A 23,680-nucleotide genomic window follows, 5' to 3' on the forward strand; every position below is an offset into this window, starting at 1 on the left:
TGCATGGATTCGGGAAGAAAAAATGAGAATTAAAACTGCTCTTAGAGTTAGGTGGATGGAAAGGCACTTCCTGCTTACCTGGAGTTAGTGATTTCTGTACAGGTGAGTCTCCTAGAATCATCATGAGTATATTTCTCTTTCAGTCTCAAGAAACTCGAGAGATCTTACATTTCCACTATACCACATGGCCTGACTTTGGAGTCCCCGAATCGCCAGCCTCCTTCCTGAACTTTCTTTTCAAAGTCCGCGAGTCGGGGTCCCTCAGCCTGGAGCACGGCCCCATCGTGGTGCACTGCAGCGCAGGCATCGGCAGGTCGGGGACCTTCTGTCTGGCTGACACTTGCCTCTTGCTGGTAAGAAGGCCCTTGAAGACCTGGGAGGAGAAGGGAGCACAAGGGAGCACGTTTTAACCTCCACGTTGGCCTGGCTATAGCTTCACTGTTATTGTCTCTGCAGTAAACTAGCTTTGATCTTCACTTTTTTTTAATTGTTTTTCTTTGTGTGTGTGTGTGTGTGTATTTTTTTTTTATTCAGGTATAGTCAGTTTAATGTTATGTTAGTTGATTTTCACTTTTTAACAGCTTCCCTCCTGTGAAAGGAGCTTTACCCTAAATAGCTTTGTTTGAAGAGATGCTCTTAATTTTAACATGGAGGCCAGGAAGAGCCAAAGAATCCCCTTCCCTCTCGTTTTTCTCTCTGTGCTCAGATGGTCCCGATTTTGCTACATGTTCTAGACTCCGCCTCCCTCGCTGGGATCTTTCCTGAGTAAGACCTGACGCACTCCTCCAGCACAGGCTTGTAAACGTGTAAAGCCATGTTGTGCTTGACGCCTGGACCTCACTGAAGTGTATCTCCTGTCTGGCTTTCAGATGGACAAGAGGAAAGACCCTTCTTCTGTTGATATCAAGAAAGTTCTGTTAGAAATGCGGAAGTTTCGAATGGGACTGATCCAGACGGCAGACCAGCTCCGTTTCTCCTACCTGGCTGTGATCGAAGGTGCCAAATACATCATGGGGGACTCTTCGGTACAGGTCAGCATTGCTTTTGCTTTCATCCAGGTGTGTTGGTTTTAAAATTTTGGCCTCTGAAGAAGGAGGCTGTTAGTTGTAAAACTTGTAAAAGTTCAAACCAGTATCACGTGTCAGAGGAAACAGCTATCCTTCATGTTTAAATAGCTAGAAAGTTGTGGACATTTCCACCGTGTTTCAATTTCTGCCTTTTAAGTGCTCACGTAAGGAGCATTAATAGGGAAGATAGACTTTATTTTTAAAAGATCTCATCTTCCAAGGACATGACTGGAGACTTGAGAAGAGGGCCCCTCACCCAGCCCTCACCTCTGCTCACTTCAAGGGGAGCAGATTTCCTGACAAGTCAGCCAAACACGAACTTTCATGGGACTGCCTCTTGCTGATTTTTCAAGGAGCAATGGAAGGAGCTCTCCCATGAGGACCTGGAGCCCCCTCCTGAGCACGTGCCCCCACCTCCCCGGCCTCCCAAACGAATCCTGGAGCCGCACAACGGGAAGTGCAAGGAATTCTTCCCAAACCACCAGTGGGTAAAGGATGAGCCTGAGGAGGATAAAGAAGATGGCCCCATCAAGGAAGAAACCAGAACCCCCTTAAACGTCCCCTGCAGCGTGGAAAGGTAACGTGAGCAGGTCCTGGCTTCCTGGGGGCGAGAGGAAGTGACTTTCTGTTCTAGAAATACATGCTGACATTGAAACCCGTCGACAGAGCCTCCTCTTAGCCAACAGCCCTTCTGTGTCCTTAGGGAATGGGGCTCCTGGACCATCACAGCTCCTCCTCTGGCTGGAGGAGCCACAGGTTGGCTGGGTGCCTGACTTTAGTGGGGGTGTAGCACCACCTGGTGGTGCTTGTTGGAATCAGGGCTCTGGTGCAGCTGAGTCAGGTCTTCCTGCCTAGTGATGACAGTGACAGAAGACAGACGCCTCCCCAAGACTTCAGGCTAGTCCTAAAATTAATATCTAGGCCTGACCATGTACCTTCAGCCCCCAGAATGGTTTCTGGGAACTTAACCTTTTCATGTAGTCTTGGTTGAATTGATTGCTATTTTGCTTGCCTGAAGTTTGACAGATTACTGAGCACCTACTGATGTGTGTGAAACAGTAGCCCCTGCTCTGTATTCTAGACCATCTTTTTGGGAAGTGGGTAGTAGATTGTGGTGGGGGCCCACAGACAGGGATGTGATGGTGGTCAGCCTTAGAGAAGAGACACTCAGCCTTCCCTGGGTGATCAAGGAAGGCTGCCTGCAGGAGGTAGCATCATGCAGAAGCTTGAAGGATGAATGGGAGTTAGCCCAAGCCTGAGACTGTGGAGGCAGTGGCTTGGTGCCTGCTTTTTTGGAGGGCAGTTTAAGGTTAGTGCATCCTTTGACCCCACATTTGTTTACATCTAGAAATTCAGCCTGCAGCAGTTCTCAAGCAAGTGTACAAAGATGTACAGGTAGAGGTGTTCGTGGGGGCAGCATTTGTAATGGTGAAAAACTAGAGATGAGCTGATTATGTATCCTGGGAGTAGATACAATGTGCTCTCTCCCGTGTTGGATATTCTACAACTATTAAAGAATGGAAGCAGGGTGTATCGTTGGGACCAGGTGTTGGAGCCGTTGTGGGTGAGAGAGCAGGTTACATATGATGTGTGTCCCATGGGTCCTCTGGCTCAATTGATCATCAGAATCTCACCAAGGCACTTTGCTAAATGCTGGTTGCCAGGTCCCATTTCTGACCCATGAACATGGGTCCCCAGGGCCTTTCGTGTAACTAGTCCTTATCACAGAAACACTGGTTCTGGTTCTGTCCAGTGGGTCTCCCAGAGCAGCAGCTTGGTGGCTGTGCCCTGATTCCCAGGGCCACTGTTGACATTCTCAGGCTGGGCCGCTGTGCTCCAACTGAGGGCTCGCCAAGGGCTGAGGGTAAGAGATGGGAGCTGGCCCGTGACTTGTGTCAGATTTGTGTCGTGTGCCCTATTTCATTAAGACAGTGGAGAGAGAGGTGCCTTTCACACTCTGTGGGTGAAGGTGATGAGCAGGGAAGTGTGGATTTGGGAAACTAAAAGCCAGAGAGTTCCAGGGGAAAAGGGAGTTGTACCAAGAACGGAAGTGTCTCTGGGCACTGGTGGCAGCCTACGTGCACACAGGCCTCCGCCCTACAGCCAGGGCCTCACAGGGCGGGCGCCGGAAAGCAGGTGCCTCGTGCAGCGTCCCACCTCCTGGGGAGGTGGTGCCTCCACACGGTCCTGCCAGTCTCACAGGATGCTGCTGGGGCAGGAAGGCCATGGAGATGCACATGTGAGGCAGGACTTCCTCAGTGGACGCAAGTGTGGGAAGGGAAAGGCCTAGGAGAGGTGGGGAGGGGAGAGGCAGTGCCTGGCTCCTCACCAGCCCATGAGCCTCTGCTGGCCTCTCGAGACAACCCTGTGTCCGGAACACAGTGCATGCCATCCCCATGCATTGCTCTGGCGAGTGCACACAGGACACCTGGGAAATTGTTTTACTGCAGGATGGGATGGGGCTGAGGACTCGGGCCCGCAGCAGGACAGGCACCAGGTCAGCACTGGGAATGCTTGATGTCTGCACGTCAGCAGCCACAAAGACCTCTGGGTATCAGTGTCTGCTGGGTCCCCAGGGAGGGAGTGGAAGACTGTGGGCTACCCCATTGCCTGCCCTGACCTGATCTGAAGCAGAACATCCTACCAGCAGCCCCAGGGCAAAGTTGGCATCTGTCTTTGCACCAGTAGCTGTATTTCTCCTCAGACCCTTATCCATCCCGAATTACCAAGGAGTCCTCGCATCTTCAGAACCCTTCCTTGGCCCTACTGTAGGGCCCCAGGAAGGAGGTGGTGACAGGTGGGCTTCTGGCATCAGCATCGCCAGGCTGTTTACATGCAGCTCATTGTTTCCTAGAATCCCTCCCGTAATGAGCGCCTCCTGGCCATTTTCTCCAGAGTAAGTAACCCAGCTCTGCCCCTCTTGTTCCTCAGCATGAGTCAAGACACTGAAGTCGTCAGAAGGCGGGTCGTGGGGGCAGATCCTGCCCAGAGGGAGCCACCACCGCTCAAGGAGGAGCAGGACCGGGCGCTGACTCACTGGAAGCCCTTCCTGGTCAACATGTGCATGGCCACGGTCCTCACGGCCGGCGCGTACCTCTGCTACAGGGTATGTTTTCACTGACGGACGTGCTGGTGAGACCACGTGTACAGAAAGCACTGGCCACCAGCCTGGCGTTAACATCCAGTGCCGCGGAAGGCTCTGAGCCAGTCTCAGAAGAAACAAGCGGAGGTTTTTAAAGTCTGGAACTGTGAAGGGCTAACGAGAGAATTGAGGATTGATGCACTGGGGTTTTAAGGAGCCCTGTGGTCCCAAGAATATAAGAGTCTAATCTCAGGGCCTTAACCTATTCAGGAGTAAGTAGAGAAAATGCCAAATACGTCTCTCTCTCTCTCTCTTTTTTTTTTTTTTTGTTCATTTGTTTTAAAAAGAAATAATAGAATTACAACACATTGTTGTTTTTAACCTTTATAAAAAGCAGCTTTTTGTTATTTCTAGGAAAAAAAAAAGACTAGGCACTTATGAAACTTTGTTGTACCCTTAGGTGGTGTAACCAGATACACAATTTTTATTTGATTTCCCAGGGAAAGGCTCCACACTTCTATGAATGTAAACTCCTTTGGAGAAGACGGTTTAAAGGTTTAGGACACTGTCTTGCTCAGGCACTTCCTCAGCTGTGCGCACGCTGAGCTGGGACAGTGCCTGCGAGCTTTCCCTTTTTAAAAAGAAAAACAACAAAAGGCCGCCTCTAGAAAATAAAACCTGGTTTCTGCTTTTGCTCAGGGTGTCCCGCTGGTTTCCCATTGTTCATCTCTCCATCCATCCCTTCTTGTTACAGCCACCTTGCACGTGGCCCTCCCTCATCACTCCATCCCCAGAAGCAGGGTTCCTCGGGGCCCCTGCCTCAGGGTCAGAGGTCACCGAAGGGTGGCCCCCCGGCTTTTCATCCTGCCATTGAGATCCAGAAGGAGCAGTTTCCACTTCACTTGGAATATAATTACCATTTCAGTAGAAACCCACACATTAGAACGTGTCACTGTTAAAGTTAAGGAGAAGAGGGAGGATTCGCCTCAAAACTCGTCATGGAAATCGCCTCCCAGGGTTGTTTTGGTTTTTTTTTTTAACCTCTTTCTAAGCAACCATCTTTGAGTACATCAGATGGTTTAGCAACATGCAGACAATTTTTTCCTTAGGGGTGATTTTTGGGAAGGGGGAGCTATTGCGGGAGGGGAAAAAAAAATCAACCCCCCCTTCCCGGGAGGCTACAGCAGCCGGGGGCCGGGCGGCCGGGGTCGGGCATGAGTGCAGCTCTGCAGGGTGGGTCCAGACTCATCTGAAAATGTTTGGTTTCATTCCAGTTCCTGTTCAACAGCAACACATAATCTGACCCACCTCCACCCACTGTCCGCCTCTGCCCGCAGAGCCCGCACCCAGCTAGCAGGCAGCCGAGGTAGGTCAGGGCCGCCGGACAGCGTAGCCAGCCGTGCCCCAACGGACATTTGTTCTGCACTAAGGCTCCCCTCCCCGGGCTGTGGGTCTTACCTCCGTCCTTTTACTTTTCTGCCCTCCCCTTCCTTCGAGTACCGGGTCCACGTCCCATTTTTTGAGGAGGACACAGGAGAGCGCCATGCTGGGGGCTCCGAGGAAGGCAGCCTGAGCCAGTAGAGGGGCGAGCCTCCAGCGATGGCCCCTGGGCTCATCCCCCGCGGCTGGCACCCGACGCCCCCCCTCAGCCCTGCACGGAGATGCGTGCAGTCAGCCTCTCCACTCCATATTTATTTTTTAAGTTTTTTCCCCCAAAGGTGTCCATAGTGCACTAGCAGTTTCTTAAACCAATATGTATTAAAGTTTTTTGATGTCAGCCTTGCATTAAGGGCTTTATCAAGAAGTACAATAATAAACCCTCAGGTAGTGCTGAGAACGTAGGACTTTGCCTGCGAGCCCACCGCGTCAGACCAGTACTAGGAAGGAGGACGGTTTTAAGCAGTCGCTATCGTGACATTGGGGGTAACGTGGGAAGAGGTTTGCATATGTTTGTAGAACAATGGGCTAATATATAATGAACACTTGGATATTTAAGACACATGGCGTGAGATTACTTTGTCCCGGTTACTCCCCCCCTGGTTATCTGCTAGAACCTTGGTCTCAGTCACCACTCTCCCTGTGTGTTTTAGGATGCATGTATGGTCTTTCTGTGTCCCGACCAAATACCATGTGCTTGAAATACTTAGATCTCTGCTTACTAATGTGCCCCGTGTCCAAGTCCAGTTACCTTTGCATGATCTGATCATTACGTGGCTGTGATTCCTAAGACCGTTGCTGAAATAATCGCCATTCAGCAATGGAGTGATGTTTTCCAGGAGGAGATATTTGCCTAATTCCTGGCATGACACTCTGGTGACTTCCTAGTGAGGCCTCGCCTGTCCTGGTCCAGCTGGGCCCCACTGTAACTCAGACATTCCAAGGGTATGGGAAGCCATAGTCGCGCTCTGGACGTTTAGACAAGCAGGGTCGTCCCCCCCCCCCCCACCTTTGAGCTCAGCCTCCGCTATCCCGGGTTCACACTCTTCTTGAGCAGACCGTGATTTGGAACCAAGGCAACTGTTGGAAACCACACTTCTCGAGACAACCTGGACGACGGTCCCTTCGAGTCAGCCTGCTGCCCTTCAGGTCCGGGGGCCTTGCTGACAGAGGCGTCTGCCCCGCCCTTGAACCCTGGGGACTGATGGTGCTCACGACTCTTCCTGCGAGGGGAACTTAAAACCTCCACGTTAAGTGGCTTTTTTAACAAGAAAAAAAAAAGGCAGCTGTAGCTCACGAGCTGCTCTTTTGCCAGCATTTTCACATTTTGCCTTTCACGTGTTAGAAGCTCGTGCAGAGAAAGTCTGTGGTGGGAACATTTGAGGCATCGCCCCGCAGAACCTTGGTGAGGTGTGAAGGCTGAGGTGCCAGGCTGTAAGCAGTTTTGAGTTGGGCTTGTTCGTCTGTTTTGTAAGTCCTGTATGTGTATGTAGTAGTTTGGGTGTGTATATATAGTAGCATTTCCAAATGGATGTACTGGTTTATGGTTTAACCTATCCTTGGAAGACAGATGGCTCTCCATCTTGTTACACGTATGTTAGAGAAGTAGCGAGCTGCTCTGCTATATGCCTTAAACCAATATTTACTTGTCAGGTCATTATTTTTTACGATGGCCATAGAATAAACCATTTTTACAAAAATAAAAACAAACAAAAAAAGTGAGGTGTTTTGGTATAATACCTTTCCAGGTGTGTGTGTCTGTGGATGCATGATGGGGTGGGGGGGGCGCATCTCAGGGTCTTCTGTGACCTCACAGAACTGTCAAACTGTACAGTTTTCCAACTTGCCATATAAATGATGGGTTTGCATTTTAGTTGCAACAATAAAAGTTTTTTTTTCCTAAAGAACACGGATTTGGGGTGCAACTCTTGTTTCTTTCCATCCAGGCGGATGTGAAACAGATGTTGTCAGTCAGGAGGGTTTATAGTTTTTCCACATCTGGGGATTACAATGGCCTCGATGGCCTCCTGTGGTCGTGGGTGCCTCTGGGCTGGGGGAACTTTCCCTGCCTGGTGCGTTTACTCCATACTTCAGGCCTCAACGCGTTTCCTTTCCTTCAACAACAAAACTCACCTTTTGAATGTATTAGGGCTCTTGGATAACTTAATAAATGTATACAAGTTGTTTGAAGAACTGCTCAAACCTTAAGAACGTGTCCCTTAGCCAGCTGCCCGTCAAACACAGCGGTGGCCACATCTCAGCACCTCGGCTGAGTCACGTTTGATGTGGAATTGACGGAGAAATAACAATGAAATAGAAAAAATTCGTGGTCTTCCTTTCTTGTACAAAATGAAAAGTAAATCTCCCCTAAAGTGATTTTTTTGACTTTTCTTTCTGAAATAATTTCAGACTTGCAAAATGTTGCAAAAACAGAACAGAGAATTCCCTTCTATCTGTCAAGGTTCTATGACTGTCTCAAACTGGCTGCTGGATAGACTGCTTACATTGTGGCCTCCCAGCAGGATGCAGGGAACTGGGAAATAGAGACTGTCTGTGGTCATGTGACCACACAATGCCCAGCGAGGACACTGGGGCCCAGATGGTGGTGTCACACCCACAGCCACTTCAATCTCTGTTTCAGATACCAAAAAAATGGCATCTCAGCTTTCATGACGAGGTGGAATGCCAGTGTGGGAAAAAATAACTAAATTTGTAACTTCGGAGCAGAAATCTGATGCGGCCCGAGGGCAGAGAAGAGCCAGGCTGCTTGCTGTCTGTAGGAGAGGCCTGCGGGGCCTTCAGAGCGCACGTGCAGAGTCCAAGGGGGGCACTGCCCCAAGGTCGCCCCCTTTACTGCTGCTGCTGGGTGAGAACCCACGTCACAGTGTTGCCCGGGAGAGTGAGCGGTGAGAGGCTGGAGGGGCGGCTGCTCCCCTCAGGGTATGTGGGGAAACAGCCACTACCTTCCACTTTTTTTCAAGTAGAGTGAAATACCAATAAAAAGTTATTTTAATTGAAATTTCAGAAAACAACATATAGACAAGGCAAATAAATACCAAGTTAAACCAAAAAGCACAAAGTATACACAGGAAATGTAAATGAGCACGTTTAAGTTACAGCTGCTCGGTGCCATTGCCAACGGCCACCGTCAGACCCGGCTTGTCTCTACATTATTAACACAGAAAGCTCAGGACACACTGGAGTTTTTTTTTAATAGACTTAAACAGGAAACTAACTTTCTTTCCTTCAACATGATGTTCAGTGAAATCTTTCTTCAAACCAGCTTATGGTTTTTGAAGCAATTTACTCAATAAGCCCTAAACTGACTTCCTTCGAAAACTGGATTCCATTTTGCTTCGTGAGGTCAAAGCAAATGCTTTTACTGACGTGACACTCCAGGTTTCTTGGCTGATGGCGTGTCCTCCTTTCCTTTGTGCTCTTGAACCACAGTAAAAGGTCGGTGGTCAGCAGGCTGCCACCAGTCTCCACTGTGACATGTGGGCTGCAGCTCGGGTTAAGGGACTGAATCGTAGAAACCTTGGCTCTGCCTCCCGCCCCTGCCAGCTCGCCTTGGTGACAGCTTGCTGCCATTGAAATGACTTGACCTCCTCTCTCCTTAGCATGGTGAGCCGCCCGTCAGTCCCAGTCTTTATTGAACCGGAAATGCTGGCCTCCTTGTGGCTGGCACTGACCCAGCTCTGCCTCCTGGGGAAGATCAAGACAGATTCCCGAAGCCAAAAGCCGGCTGAAGTGCAGTCTTCAAAGTGCTGTGCGTCAGCTCATCTGCCCCTGTACAAAAGTCCCACTTGTGCCCTGGCTTTGTAACTGGCCCGGAGACTCAGAGCAGCTTGGGCCAGCTCATGCTTCTTGGGGAGCGCACAGCGTACCCCCACCCAAAGCTCAGTCCCCATGTCATGGCTGGGCAGCAGCAAAAACAGATGCCAGATTTGAGCTCATCAGCTAAGGCTTTTTAAAATACTGTGATTTCAACATCTGCCTCCTGGCCAAAGGCTTCATGTCTTTGTTCTGAGTAAAGTTTGTCCATCTTCTCAAAAGCTAAACGTCCTTTTTCACCTGAAAGATTAAGGTCATCTGTCACTGGATTGTCCCCCTCCCTCTCTGTTTTCTACTCTGCTGAGCCAAGGTGGCCTAGTACTTACAGACGCCTAGGTCTCCAGTGCCCCTGTAAAGGGCAGGGGCGGGGCGTATTGGGGGCCAACTCTTATGGACCCGGTGCCTTGCCCCTCTACATCTAAGACAGAGTCTGCTGAAATTTATTCCTGCGTCGCATCTGGCTTTCATTCCCAAGGATCGTAAACTGAAGCTTAAGAGCTTAATAAAGCACTCCTTATCACTTCAACTATGAAGGAAACCTGCTTTGGCCAAGTGCAAACAGGTCACTGACAGTGCCCATCTCATGTGCTACTGTGCCTCATTTTCCAGTGCTGGCCGTGGCCTCTCTAGCACAGCCTTTCTAGGGGGCCCGGGAACCCCACTGCACTGTATGATGTTTGATGTTGAACTTTACCAAACGACAGCGTGGTTTCCCTGGCTGCCGCGCGCACGGCCTCCAGGTCAGACTGGCATAGGCTGGCGATCTGCTCAATGCTTTCGATGCCCTGTTGAGTTTAGGAGAAAAGGGGTCCATTAGAGGACATTTTAAGTAACAGGTATCCACTTTTATAAACCCCGCAGGACCAGCGTGTTCTGTGGGGCCTCAGCCCTTTCTCTGAAGGCTTCTGGGTTCCTCATGTGGCCTCAGGTTCATCAAAGTACCATTGGAGGCATCTCATCTCTTCCATCCTGACACCCTCTAGCAAGTTAGATCATTAGCCGAACTTTATGGACACCTTCTGAAAGGCCCATCTTGAAAATGAGAAGGCATTCTTTCCTCTGGACCTTCCTACCTCCTCTGCTTCTCCCAACCCTGCCCTCCAGGTTAGACCAGGAGAGGAGTAACCCGGGCCCTGGGTCAGGCACAGCTGATGGCAGCTGCCCTCTTCCTGGGTCCAGGACCAGAGTGCACTTCAGCTCCCTCTAGTGGGCACCCTCACCCTCTCCCTGGTTATTCAGTTATAACCAGATGGTCCTTGTAGATTTCCTGTCAGTTGGTTCCAGGATGAATGGGTAAGTGAATTTAGTCTACTGGACCATTTTTCACCTAGCAACTTGGCAAAGATTTTTTTAAATGAGAGTTTCAGATGCAGGTGAGGTTGAGGTAAAATGGGCACCCCTCACATCTGCTTTCAGGGGTGTGAATGGGTCTCAAAAACATTTATCATCTCTGGCCCTGGGGTAACGCTTAACCTACCCTAAGGAAGTAATTCAAAACTTGTAAATTTTATGTAAATTTTGAAAGCCTTATGCACAAAGATGCTCAAGTATTAGGGTAATGGGTAACTTTTGCATTTCTGTATTGTACACTTTTTTTCCCTACAACAAGTTTATTGTGCTTTTAGACATTTTTAAATTGAAGGTATTAAACCATATAGTCCAAGAGCTCAGAAGTGAATCCCTGGGGCCACCTGCTTATTCACAGGGAGCCAGAGCGAATGTTCACTATCACTGGGGGAGCTCTGCCGGTGGAGCTGACAGCCACTCCTCTACCACGAGCTCTTTACAGTGCTTTTTTTTTTTTTTTTTTTTACTGGTGAGGATCTTTTTTTGGTCCCAGTAAGGTCATTTTGAAATGAACTAACTTCAGCATTAACCACAAGCGGGCTTCTCTCCATCAGCAGTGAGGACAGGCTAAACTCACCCTGAGATGTTTTAGTGCCATGCATGCGGCTTGCTGGAGTTTTGTGTCGTTCTCAGTCAGGGCATTGGTGTAGAAGAGCAAAGCCTAGGAAATACAGATGCTGTGAATGAGGGGCCAGTGAGAGCGAAGTCCCGGGTGCCCACCGCCCACCCTCCGAATGCTGACAGCACGTGTGCAGTGTTGACTGTAGGCTGTGGTATTCAGTTTATCTAGAAACGCCGGTCCCTGGGCTGAGGGTAATCAATTAAGAAAACTCTTCATCTAATAACGTTTACAAAAGGCATTCCAAAACTGTCGTCTACATAAAATGCTAAATCAGAGCAACCCACTGTCCAGCAGGAACAGCAGAAGAACTGAACACACGGAGGGCCACGGCAAGGCTGCTGCCCCAGCCAGAGGAAAAGCATCTTTTCCCTCCGTCAGTCGTTTCCAGTCACAGCTCTGACCCCGCCCCACTGGCCACATGACCGTGGATGGCCACGTCACTTCAGCTGGAAAATGCAGCTGGCACTTGCTTTGCAAAATTGTTGTAAGGACTTACAGGAAACATGAGAGGGGGGCGGGCGAGGATGTGCCTGGCACTTGGGTGAGCCCGAGACCACAGTAAGGCCCTGCTGTTGCCCTTCTCCCGCCTCAGGGGCTGGTACCCTAAACCTGGAATAGTCCCAGGTCCAGGAACCTAAAAGGCAGAGCAGTCCAATCTTGGTTTTCAAATGGACTGAACACAATGAACCATCTAGCCACACATATTAATTGAAAGTAAATGAGGATGACTCAGAATTCTAAGAGACATTCTACATGCAAGTGACATGTCAGAGACGGCACAGATGAGGTGCTTTAGGAACACTGAGGTTAACGAGGTGGTAAGCTTGTGGCATGTGGTCTTGTGGGCTCCTCAGGTGATGCCCGGCCACCCCAGCTCCCTCACCGGGGCTGGTGCTGCCAGTGGTGAGGGCATGAGGAAGGCTGTATTCCTGTTCAGATGATCTCTAAATCAATACCTGGCAGCGAATGCAGCCCTCCAGTTCCTCTCTCCTTTGTGTTTTTCCAAGAGAAAGCCCCCCTCCCTCCAGCTCCCCGCAACCCACACACCTGCAGCCAGGGGGCTGCCGCCTCCCACACCGTACCTTTTCCCGAAAGCTCTTGTTCCTGGCTGCGCTGGCCAGGCGAGCGCTGGCCACCCTGCACACCCGTGGGGTCCCGTCCAGCTGGAGCAGCGCCCAGGCCCTCAGTGTCTGAGGCAGGGGCTGAAGCTGGCCCAGCCGCTTCCCCTGTAGCTTCCTGACTGTCTTGGCCCGGCCCACGCACTGCAGCTCCTCAACGAGTGTTACTGGAAGAGACAGAAGAAGGATGCCCAGGGCCCCTCTGACTGTGGCCGGGCTGCAGGTCGTCCATGAGCCATGGAGAAGCAAATCCCAGGACAAGCCCATGTAATCACTGAGGCCCAGTCTGGATGGGTTTCAAAGGAGCCTCCTGGAATCTCTAGGAAGGCTTTCTAGCAGGGACTCAGATACACCCTGAAAGTTAATAAACCCCCAGCCCGCACTTCAGGGACTCCAGCCAGCCCAGTGTCACCCTCACATCCAGTTCTGGTCTCTGCTCTGAGGTTTGTGAAGCCTCCTGCCCTTGGAGCTCATTTCTACATGGGCTGAGTGTGGAATCTAATTAAATCTGTTCTCAGAAGAACAGCTGGAGGGGAAAGAAAGCGGCAGTGATTCTGGAAAACCAGCCTCCCAGAGCTGGGACAGAGGGCTCCGTGATGGCTGTTCCTTCGTTGTTCCTGTGTTGCTCTGAGGCCGCCTGCCCCCCTGCCCCTGCCTACCTTCCTTGCTGAGCTGGGCAAAGTGCTTCTCCAGGTCGGAGACACTCTGCCTCTGCAGGTAGCTGTGAAACTGGAACCAGGTGACGGTCTGTTCCTCGGGGAGCCCGGCTCGGGGCAGCAGCCCGCTGCAGCTGACCACCTGCTCCAGGAGCCTGCGGCAGGCTGGGGACACACGGGCAAAGGCGTGAGGGGAAACCGAGACCTCACCCCCTCGGCGCCTCTCAGCCGAGCACGGCCAGGTCAGCACACAGGCTCTCTGATGGCGCGTGGGCGGGTGTCTCTGTGCGGCCCCGTGCCCACGAGAAGCCTGCTCCCGCTGAGGCCACAGGCCTGAGTTGGGGGTCTTGCGGGGCTTCCACCAGCCTTGAGCCCCACCTGCCCCTGAATGTGAATCCCAGAGCTGGGGCCTGGGATAGGCAGGTGGTTAGAATTGCTGAAGTTTCAGAGCCACTGCCTGGAGTATGACTGTCACCATTCAGTTGTCAACAGAGAAAAATGAGACGGCTCTGCATTCTGGGGAGGGGTCCCGCCAACATTCGAGACACCCGCCTTTATGGGGCAGATAAAGTCCTGCCACAAAGGTTCCTTCTCAACCCCTTCAAGATTCTGGTGGAAGCTATGGAATCTGTCCCCAGAAAAACACACCAGCGCACTCATGTCTCCAGCTTCGGGTATCACAGACCCCTCCCCCCTCCCCAGGAAAAGGAGGTGCCTTGCAGTTAAGCTGAGAAACTCCTCCATTTGATGCCACGAAGACTTGTGCAGCGATGAAGATGGGGCTAAGGTGGGGCCTGCTGTGACAACACTGAAGAGCCCGGAGACTCCACCCAGCGGGGGAGGCGGGGCGGGGTTACCTAGTTCCAGTTGCCCTGGGTGTTTCCCTCCGACTCTGTGCAGGAATGTCTTCTTGAGCTGGTTCAGCAGCGCTGTGCCGGGGCAGGACAGGACCCCGCCGGGCTCTGTGCACCCTCTCCACACCTTCAGGCACCCCTTCCTCCGGGAAGCCTGTGGGACGACTGAAAGCCCGGGCTCAGAACCTGACTGGCGGTGGGGAGGAGCAGGCAACGAGGAGGCCCAGGGTGCCCTTCCACTGGGACCGGAGAGGTCAGGGAGTGAGGGACTGCCTGACCTACCGCAGAGTCCCCTTCCCACGCTGAGATGTGACACTCAGAGGACAAGCAGCTTCGCTGCAAGCACCTCATCTAGGCCACCACCTGCAGTTCCCACAACAACCCTGGGGCTGTGGTCACCAGCCTCTCCTTGTGGACAAGGGGAAGTCCTATGGGGGCAGAGGCAGAACTGGGGTCACAGCTACTGTTGAGTGCACGCCGTGTGCCTTGACTGGGGGATTCCTTCATGACACCTACCCAGTGGCCTCCTCATTATACAGACGGCGAAGCTGAGGCTCAAGAGGTGTCTCGTTTGCCCAGAGTCACACAGCTGACTGAGGCTGCCTGGCCTCCCTTCCCTCCCAGCAGTGTGTGTCTGATCCCAGCCCAGCCACTGCCTCAACTTGAGCCTCCTGGGCTCCATTTAACCTCGAGTGTCGGGAAGGGAGACGAGCCCCCCCATGCTTTCATCCTCATCACTTCGCACCATTCACACGAGCAGCCCGTGGGTGAAAGGCAGACACTTACTCTCTTCAACAGATGTTGCCTTGCTGACCTTCTCAAAATCAAGCACAGAAAGCATCTCCAGAACTTGCTTCTGCTGTGCAGCTTCTTCCAGAAGGCAGTCCTGGACCATCCTCGACAAATTAGGAGAGTCCAGTTTCTAGGAAGCAGCCCATGATGCTCCAGGTTAGCACATAACATGCCCTCTGAGGTCAGCCACTGTGACTGTGGCTTCCATCTGCCCTGTGCCCATCCTTTCTATCCCAGTGGTAGCTCCCTGTCATCTGGGGTGTCCATTCCTCCTTCACCAAGGTGGCTGAGATAATAGGATGCAGGCTGGAGTTGCCAGGAGCCACCTTTGCCGCTAGGAGCCAGCCTGCCAGGAAGTGAAGCCAACCAACACAGGAAAGCGGTGCTGAGAGGGAGAAACCCAGTCATGACGGCATTTGAAACCCTGGATCCAGCTGGGCCTGAAGCCCATCTCTGGGCTTTCCAATTCTATGAGCCAAAAAAATCTTCTTTTGGTTGAGCCAGTGGTGATTAGAGTTCTGGCATCTGTGAAAGAGTTGCAATCACCACCTTCAGCTTAGGGCTTGGGCTGCGTAAGGACCACATGACTATTCACCCCGACTTGAACCTTCCACCCCACCTCACCCCCCACCCTCAGGCCCTCCTCAGTTCCTCACCCACCTGCAGCAGCGCTTTGCAGATTTGGAGGTGAACCGCAAGCAGCATGTCCAGCTCCGGGGCCCCAGCCGTGAGCTCCCTGGATGACGCTTTCAGTGATGGCGGTGGAGGTGGGGTCCCGTCCGATCTGAGTTGAATTGAGAAGAACTGAGTGACCATTCAGTTAGCAGCTCCACTGCCTCCAAGGGGAGAGGAAGCCCTCCCTCCCTGGAGAGCTCTGATCAGGGAGGCTAATTCCAGGTCCCAGGGAGATGGAGTTAAACTGAGGATAAAACTAAGAGAAAAGGAGAAGCAGCAAAAGGTGGTAACAACTCAAAACGAGTGCTGGGATGGGGTGGGCCTCTCAGCCTTCCAGGGTGTGCGATGTGCAGCAGAAGCCTAAGGTGCAAACTAATTCCTAGCTCTGTGACTCTGGACAAGTCTGCCTCCCCTGGCCTCAGTTCACTCATCTGTAAAGTGGGGACAGGAATCCCAAGCTCAGGGCCACGGTAGGTGAGCAAGACACAAGTGTACCCAGCACCACGTCCGCTCTGTGGCAGGGGCTGAACCTGAGCCCTGGGAGGGTGGCAGTAACACCGTAATGCTGGGTGGAAATGCACACCCTCCCCAGGGCATCGTGAGAGGAGAGAAGTGTAGCCTGTTTATGCGCTTCTGTGCTGCGGAGATCTGGGTGCAGGGGAAGCACTTGAGGGGCTCAAGTGGGCGGGGGCTGCTTCACCGAGAAGGAAGTTGTCCCAGATGAAGATGGACGGTTGTGCAACGGGAACAGGGAGCGGGGTCACTACTGCGCGACTGTTCTATAGAGGGCAGAGGCTGCGCTGCATGCAGTGTTGTTATCTTTTAAGATTAAAAAGAAGCCCCTTGGTCAGAGCAGAAGGCTCAGGGCCAGGCTGAGGCATCTTCATTCGCTCAGTGGTCACTGAGGAGCTGCTCTGGGCCAGGCGGGGCTGGGACCACAATAAAGAGGATAAATGCACATCAGGGCCTGGGCCATGGGAGACACAGGCCAGGAGGCTGGCAAAAAGTGTGGCTCTGAGGCTGGTTACTGGGTCAGCACTGGGAGGGGTACACTCACCGGGGGTCCTGGGAGTCCCCAAACAGGGCCAGCTCGTGCGGGGTGATGTGGGCGTTGAGGAAGGAGAAACTCTCCAGGATGCACTCCATCAGGCTGTCGGCGGAGGCGTGCTCCTGGCGGGCTCCACGGGGCTGTGGACGGACAGATGGCCAGACCTCAGGGCAGCCCACTCACCCGCCCAGCACACCGACCTTCACAGCGTCACTGTCCCTCAGCAGGGCTTCAGTCCCCCAAGTCAAGGATGGGCAGGGGGGCACGTCTCCAAGGTCCCTCCCTAGTGGCTTGTGACAGGTCTGGCAGAACAGCTGGAGGGAGACAGATCTGAAAAACCTCACCAGTCACAAACACCCCCAGGGACAGGACAAGTGACAGGAGTGAGCAGGAGAGCAGGGCCCTCCCCCAAGAGATCTGCTCTGCTGCCACCTGGAGTGTGGAGCCATGGCTGTCAGATCATTCAGTTTTCTAAGAAAAGCTGGAAACCTAGATTTTTATGGGGAGCTGTCCAGTTTCTAAATATTGACAACTAATTCCAAATTATTTTTAAAATACGGCATGGGTGGGGGAGGGTATAACTCAAGCGGTAGAGTGTGTGCTTAGCAATCCCCAGTACCTCCATTTAAAAAAATAATTAAATAAATAAAGCCAATGACTTCTCCCACAAAAAGAAACTTAAAAAAAACAAAAACAAAAAATGGTGTGGGTCAGGCCAAACAGCTCTTCAGGAGGCTTAGAAGCTCCAGCTGAGCCTCTGGATTCCAGATGTCTCTTCTCCTGGGGAGACGTGGAAGGAGGGGGTTTTGCCAACGGGGGCGGGGGCGGGAGAGAGGGCAGGAGCCACCGCTTCTCCACTAGTCAGGTCATCACAGCCTCCTGGTGGCGGGTCCCCGATGAATCGGGGACTCCGGGGCTGATTCCCATCCCCACGCCTGGCTCCCCAGGGCCTTGTCCCACACAAAGTGCACCCAAGACCCAGCCTGAGCAGATGCCGCCCTGCAAGCCAAAACTGGGCTGACCAAAGTTGAGCCCAAAGAGAAAACCTTGAGCAACAAGAGAAGAATAAGGCTAGTTGCAGAGATTTCCTTGCCTGATAGAAAAAACAAATGTGTATCTGCAGATATGTGTGTGCCCATGTGCACGTGCACGCGCACACACCCACACACACACCCACACACACACACACAATCAGTTCTTGTTACTGCCGGTAGTTATGGTGTATACAGCTGCCGTGACCACTGAATTTGCACACTGAGCCCTTGTTCCCCGGAGAAGCGCAGAGGCCGTGAGCCTCGGGTCACATTTTCATCAACCGATCAAGATGAAACCTTGTCTTACGTGTGTCTGTTTAAAGACATCTTATTTAATACAGACTGTATCTTTGCGTCGTTAACACTGAACTCAAGGTCAACAACATTTTAACTCACGCCTGAACAGAGCTTTGCTCACACACAGATTTTCTCCATAAAGCACGTTAGGAACGCTAGCCAGCGCCTCAGCTCGGCGCTCGGGGGCTGTTTCAAACCGTGAAATCGCCAGAAATCAGCGCAGGAATGTGGACAACACAGCACCAGGTGGACGTGAAAGGACACTTGGTACAGGGTGAGCCGAGACAAGAAAGAAGAGCGGCGCCTGCTTCAGTCTCAGCCGAGACCCTGAACATCAGGTGACTCAAATTTTTGCCCCTCTGCACGCACCCTGGAACGACCTGGGAAATGTCACGAGCAAGTTTCAGCAGGTGGGTGAATTCACAAAAACAGAACCCATGACTGTGAGAACCAGCTCTGTGTGTGTGTGTGTTTGTGTGTGTGTGTGTGTGTTTGTGTTTAAACACGCGTATTTATACACACATAAAATTAAATGCTCATTAAATCCTCACAGATACACACACATATAAGTATGTGTATTTATACACATATACATGTTTGTACAATTTCTCTTGAAAAAACTCAAATTAAAAACCACAGCCTATAATCATTTTTATTGTTCTGACTTGCTTTGCCCCCAAAAAGAAAAGTTCCTCAAAGATGTTTAAAATTACTGTCTTGTGGTCTTATTTTTAAGATGTTTAGGTAAAGTTTGTATAATTTTTCAAAATACAGGTATGTGACAGACCGCTGCGTGCATGCTGACTCAAACGGTTCTACATAAAAAAGCTGTGAAGAAATCCAAAAAAGGTGATGTTATTTCTTAAATTTTTTTCTTGAAATTTTGTGGCAGGTCCTTTTAAAACACAGTAGCAGCGATAAACTGTGAACCCTTGATTACTAGATACAAAAAATTGAGCTTTGTTCCACCTGTGCTGGATTGTAACCTTGAGGGGCTTAGGGATAAAACAACCAAAACTAAGTTTTGGAGAAAGCTGTTTAACTATTTCAGTGCCAGTGTATGTCCTGCACAAAAGACAGTGGTTCCATAAATTAATTAATGTATCAGTAGGTGCTGGTTTTACACATTTTATTTTACGTACATCTAATGTTATGTAAGCCAAAATATATATATATATGATCATCTGCTTCTGAGAACCACCCAAGAACAGCCCCTGGCGTGGGCCTTGTTGAGAAGTTTCAGTGTGGGGTGTGTGGCTGTGAGGGCCTTCCTCCATACCAGCTCTGTCCCTGAGAACACCCCAAATTTGGGATTTTAATGCCAAGCCGCAGCCCCACCTGCCAGGGTCAGAAGATGCAAGATGGGGCTGGGTTCTGGCCAGACTTGGAGTAAGTTATCCACTCTGAGCCCCGACTTCCTCTTACTACCCTGCTCCCAGCCCAATAAGGGCCACTTGACAGATGAGCAAACTGAGGCCCAAAGAGGAGACATCACCCACCCGGGTCACAGGCTGGCCGCCCCAGGAACCCACTCCCCGTCGTTGCACCATCAGCAAAGCAGGGCTTCTGCCCAGCGAAGAGTGGACATACCTTCAGCCGGTCCCTGAAGCCGAGGACCTGGTACTCCAGCTCCCGGAGCTGGGGCGGGGCAGGGTCTCTGGACCGCAGTAAATCCAGGACCTCCTGCAGGGGCCTCTCAAGGGGCACCCGGGGCCCATCCACATCCTCAGTTTCTCCTTCATCGTGGCCCTCCTGGCTCCCCGGGATCATGTGGTCGTGGAATGGGGAGCCCTGTGGCAGGTCCAGGCTTTCCACTCCGAAATTTCTCCAGCCAGGCTGCTCCACAAATGCCCCCCCTGCCAGGTGGAACATCTCTGGCAGGAGGCCCAGGGGTGGGGGTTCCTCCTGGGCCTCCTCTTCAATAGAGGTGTTGGGGCCGATGGCCAAGGGCAGGAACCCTGCGTCCGAGGTGGACGCTGACGTGCTGGTCTCAGTGTCTCGGGGGTCCTCGGAGCTGAAGGAGTCCATCTCAGGCAGCTCCTGACTCTGGCTCCGCAGGCTGGGGCCCCGAAGGTCACCGTCAGACAGGCAGCTGAGGATGGAGGTGGCCCTCGGCTGGTCCAGCAACAAGGCCTGCTGTGCTGGCTGCTGCAGGACAGACTGGAGAGAGGGATGCAGGACCAGCCTCAGCAGCCGCCCCGGGGACCGCAGCAAGGCCCCCAGACGGCCCTCCCCTCACAGGCGCTTGCTTGCTCTGCCACCCACGTTCTCAGGATGACTGACGGCCACTGAGATGACTGGCAGCCCGGAAGTGCTGCTAAGAGCCTGGAACCTCTCGGCCCATCTCCCTCATCAGCCTCCAACTCACTCCTTTCCAGCTCCAGCCAGTTCTAAGAGCCTCTCCACAACTCCCCGAGGGTGGCGTTGTTATGACTTCAGAGGGGCTGGGCACCGGCTGAAGCTCAGGCCACAAGAATGAGGACTGAAGTGCAAGAATCTTAATCCAGGGGTGCTGACATGAACCCTAACCCCCTCTGCTGCACCTTGACCAACCAGACCAATCATAATGGTTAATGTTCCTACAGCACTGTCTGCTTTCGCCAGGCATTCCTGAAAGCACTTCTCATTTACTCATTTAACCCTCACAAAACCCCATCAGCGCGGTGCTGTTATTCTCATTTCTCTGATACAGAAATTGAAGTCCAGAGAGGATGAGTGACTTGCCCAAAGTCACACAGCAGATGAAAGGCAAAGAATTTAAACCCTGGGCCATCTGGCTCCAGACCCCATGCTCTTGACCATAGATGATTTTTTTAACCAAAGTACACTGGGACCACCATGGCCAGACAAGGAAGTTTCCTCCAAATGCACAGGCTGCCGGGATCATTTAAAGCCACCCTCCCTGACTAAGGGCCATAAGCGTGCAGGCGGTTGGTTCAGCTCAGCATCACCCTCTGGGCTTGACAGAATGTCCTGGTTTTTGTCTCTGTTTCTGGACCCTCACTAGGGCACCTGTTTTGGGAAGATACTTGACCACACTTAGATGATGTGTGTATCAGGTTATTCCTGCCCTGTCATTGGTAACAGCAAGGAACTGAAACAACCTCAATATCTTATTAAATAAAGTGCGATTTTTTTAGCCAAAATGTGGAAGCCTGCATGGTGCAAAGAAAGAGCGAGGCGTGTTCTTGGGAACAACAGAGAAGACTCCAGCATGTGACTATGTTAAACGCCGCTGTGGGATAAAGATGCATCTGTCCCCAGACGGCACAGAGTATCTCTGGAGGAATGCGGAGGAAGGTGACAACAGTAGCCTGTGCTAAGGAGGGGACCCAGGTCCCAGGAGGTCACAGGAAAGAGGTGTTTTACAATACACGGTGTCAAGGTGTTACCTACTGGAAACATACTGAAGTGTAAAACAGTTTGGAGACCAAGGCCACGGCTAGAGTGGCAGAACCATCCAGAGAACCCCATCCCAGGCATCCAGGAGAACCAGCCAAGCCCAGAACCAAGTCCAGAGGCCCCAGAATGGAGGGTCTGGCAGCAATGAAGAAAAAATACAGATAAAACACCCAGGGTAACTCCAAAACAAGGGAGGCTGAGCCCAAAGCGTGCTATATCCAGAGGTGCCAGGCTGCTGAGCCCAGCCCCACGTGCTGGCCCCAATCCCAGCGTGACCACGGCATCCCTGCCGGGTGAGGCTGACTCACCACGTAGTACCTCTCCCGGAAGCTGGGGGTGCTCGGGGGTGTCCAGTTGTACAAGGAGCCCTTCCTGCTGCCCATGGAGAATTTGCCCACGGGGCTGGGCGACACCAGGAAGCTCTCAGTGTCAAACGGGCTGGAGGAGAGCAGAGACCAGGGTGTCATGAATGGCTGGAGGATGCTGGCCAGAAACAGGCCCCAGGGACTTAAGAGGTGGAGGCTCAGGGAGGGGCAGGCACAGCCGAGGGACTCCAGCTTCACATTCTCAACCCTCTTGGAAACGTCTCTCAGACGCCCACTGCCCTGGGGGCCCTTAGCCAGATGGCGAGGGGCAGCAAAAGGCCACCACACATGTGAATGACACCCCCCTTTAGAGGCCCTTTGAGAAGCTCAGGAGACCAGTGGTGGACACTCAGCTCTGCCATTTTCTGGGTAAACCATGTTACTGCCCCCCTCAGATTCCTCATCAGTCGAGGGGCACCAGTCACAGGGAAGGCTGCAGATCCACAGTGAAATAACAGGGGTGACACTCCTGCCCAGCCCTCGCTGAGCCTGCCCTTGGAGCAGGAGGTCTGGTCAGCCCTCCCTACCTCATGGAAACCTGCTTGCTTGTTTGCACACAGGCCTGGATCGCAGCATATGGGCCCAGCCCAGCCACGGGGGCCTGAGGCTCAGCGGCACCTCCTGGAAGCCTTCCCTGCCTGCCCAGGGCAGCTGCGGGCCAGCAGGACGCCCAGGGCCTTGGACTTGGTGCTGGCCAAGGGTTTCATGGCACTGGGCAGCCCCCTGCCCTGAACACTTGAGAGGGGTGCTCGGCCTCACTAGACAAATGAGGACACTGAGGCTGGGGTGTCACTTGTTTGAATTCACCCAGCTCACCGGGAAGAGGACAGCAGCTCCAGTGACCCCAGCTCGGACCCCACCCCAGGGAGAAAGGAGAGACTGGCCCCAACTGGTCAGAACAAGCACCAGAGCAGAGGACATGCATCTCAGCCCCTTTGCTCCTGCAGCACCTGCCCTGGGGAATAAGGAGAAAGGAATTCCCTCAAAACACAGTATTTCATTTGGGAAAAAAAGCTCTGCTACCCAAGAACAAAACCTGTGGAAATGACCAGCGATCGCTGGGCAGGGGTTGCTCTCATGAGAGTCGTCCATCCATGGGGCTGTGGTGACCATCCACGGGGGGACTCAAGGTGACCGCTCAGCCTATGCCTGGCGATCAGCGGGGTCAACGGGAAATGAGGTGGTGGGAGCAGTAAGGTGAGTCCTCCTGGGCAGAGGCAGGCTTCTCCCAGGAACCAAGTCCAGGTGGCTACTCTAAAGTGTCCTGGCCAGCCCAGGTCTTTAACAGTCACTTGTTCAAAAGTGAGAAGGGAATTAAAACTCAGAGGGCGGCGGCCGGTGAGGTGGGGGCAGGACTGCCGAGGAGGGTCTGGGCCCCAGCCGGTCTGCTGGGCGGGGTGCTAGGGCGCAGTCCGGCCACCAGAGGGAGCCAGCGAGGCCTCTCCTCTTCTCTCTCGGTGGGAGTTTGGGGCTGACCTGGGGGCGGGGCAGCAGGCCCGGGGCAGGGGGGAGGCGGCTACCCCGACTCACTTCCAAAGCACCTCCAGCTGCAGCTTGATGGTGCCCAGCTCTGTAATGTCCACCACGATGACCTGCGGTCGGGTGGTGAAGAAGTCGGTGATATCACATGTGACTACGCCCACCGCCAGCGAGCTCAGGCCCCGAAGCTCTGTCACCTAGGGGGCGGGGGTGGTTTGCGGAGTTGTGGGTGGTGTCTGAGCCGAGCCCCTGGTGCCCTGGCCCCGCCCATGACCCCACCCACCTTGATTTCAAAGTTCTCGCGCAGGGTAGGGATGAAGGCCTTCTCCTCCTCGTCCCAGGTCTGGCTGTCGTCCGACTCGATCCGGCCTCTCAGCTTCCAGCGCTGGCGGCCCAGGCGCATGAGCACCTGAGGGCCAGACCCAAGAAGGGAGGAGTCAGCTGCCCCCCATACCGCCTGCCTAGGGGCCCTCCTGCCAGCGAGGTGGAGGTGGGGACAGAAACCCAGCTGGGACCCTGGTTCCTAGCAGCTCCCAACCCCCAAAGGCCTGGTGGGGAGTCCTGGGGACTG

General features: G+C 52.8%; 2 protein-coding genes across 11 annotated transcripts in view; one reads left to right on the forward strand and one right to left on the reverse strand.

Moving 5' to 3' along the window:
• The window catches only part of PTPN1 (protein tyrosine phosphatase non-receptor type 1), a 61,435-nt gene extending 55,287 nt beyond the window's left edge, over positions 1-6,148 (forward strand). For both annotated transcript variants that reach the window (XM_010958614.3, XM_074347427.1), the window contains exons 6-10: positions 144-353; positions 870-1,031; positions 1,421-1,644; positions 3,999-4,173; positions 5,424-6,148. In XM_010958614.3, the coding sequence (XP_010956916.1) occupies positions 144-353; positions 870-1,031; positions 1,421-1,644; positions 3,999-4,173; positions 5,424-5,447 (795 nt within the window). In that variant the 3' untranslated portion in view covers positions 5,448-6,148. The remainder of the gene's footprint in view (positions 1-143; positions 354-869; positions 1,032-1,420; positions 1,645-3,998; positions 4,174-5,423) is intronic.
• A 2,429-nt stretch (positions 6,149-8,577) lies between these two features.
• The window catches only part of RIPOR3 (RIPOR family member 3), a 68,182-nt gene continuing 53,079 nt past the window's right edge, over positions 8,578-23,680 (reverse strand). For 5 of the 9 annotated variants that reach the window (XM_074347435.1, XM_074347433.1, XM_074347434.1 and 2 more), the window contains 13 exons: positions 23,393-23,518; positions 23,161-23,306; positions 21,574-21,703; positions 19,454-20,023; positions 16,542-16,672; positions 15,470-15,593; positions 14,804-14,939; positions 14,021-14,182; positions 13,167-13,328; positions 12,472-12,674; positions 11,345-11,428; positions 10,115-10,205; positions 8,578-9,660 (listed from right to left, as the gene is read on the reverse strand). In XM_074347435.1, coding sequence (XP_074203536.1) covers positions 9,557-9,660; positions 10,115-10,205; positions 11,345-11,428; positions 12,472-12,674; positions 13,167-13,328; positions 14,021-14,182; positions 14,804-14,939; positions 15,470-15,593; positions 16,542-16,672; positions 19,454-20,023; positions 21,574-21,703; positions 23,161-23,306; positions 23,393-23,518 — 2,169 coding nt within the window. In that variant the 3' untranslated portion in view covers positions 8,578-9,556. Of the gene's footprint in view, positions 9,661-10,114; positions 10,206-11,344; positions 11,429-12,471; positions 12,675-13,166; positions 13,329-14,010; positions 14,257-14,803; positions 14,940-15,469; positions 15,594-16,541; positions 16,673-19,453; positions 20,024-21,573; positions 21,704-23,160; positions 23,307-23,392; positions 23,519-23,680 lie in introns of those variants that run through there. The other 4 variants (XM_074347430.1, XM_074347431.1, XR_012500663.1 and 1 more) reach the window with 4 other exon arrangements.

The sequence above is a fragment of the Camelus bactrianus genome, chromosome 19 (genome assembly GCF_048773025.1).
Source record: "Camelus bactrianus isolate YW-2024 breed Bactrian camel chromosome 19, ASM4877302v1, whole genome shotgun sequence".
NCBI classification, from domain to species: Eukaryota; Metazoa; Chordata; class Mammalia; order Artiodactyla; family Camelidae; genus Camelus; species Camelus bactrianus.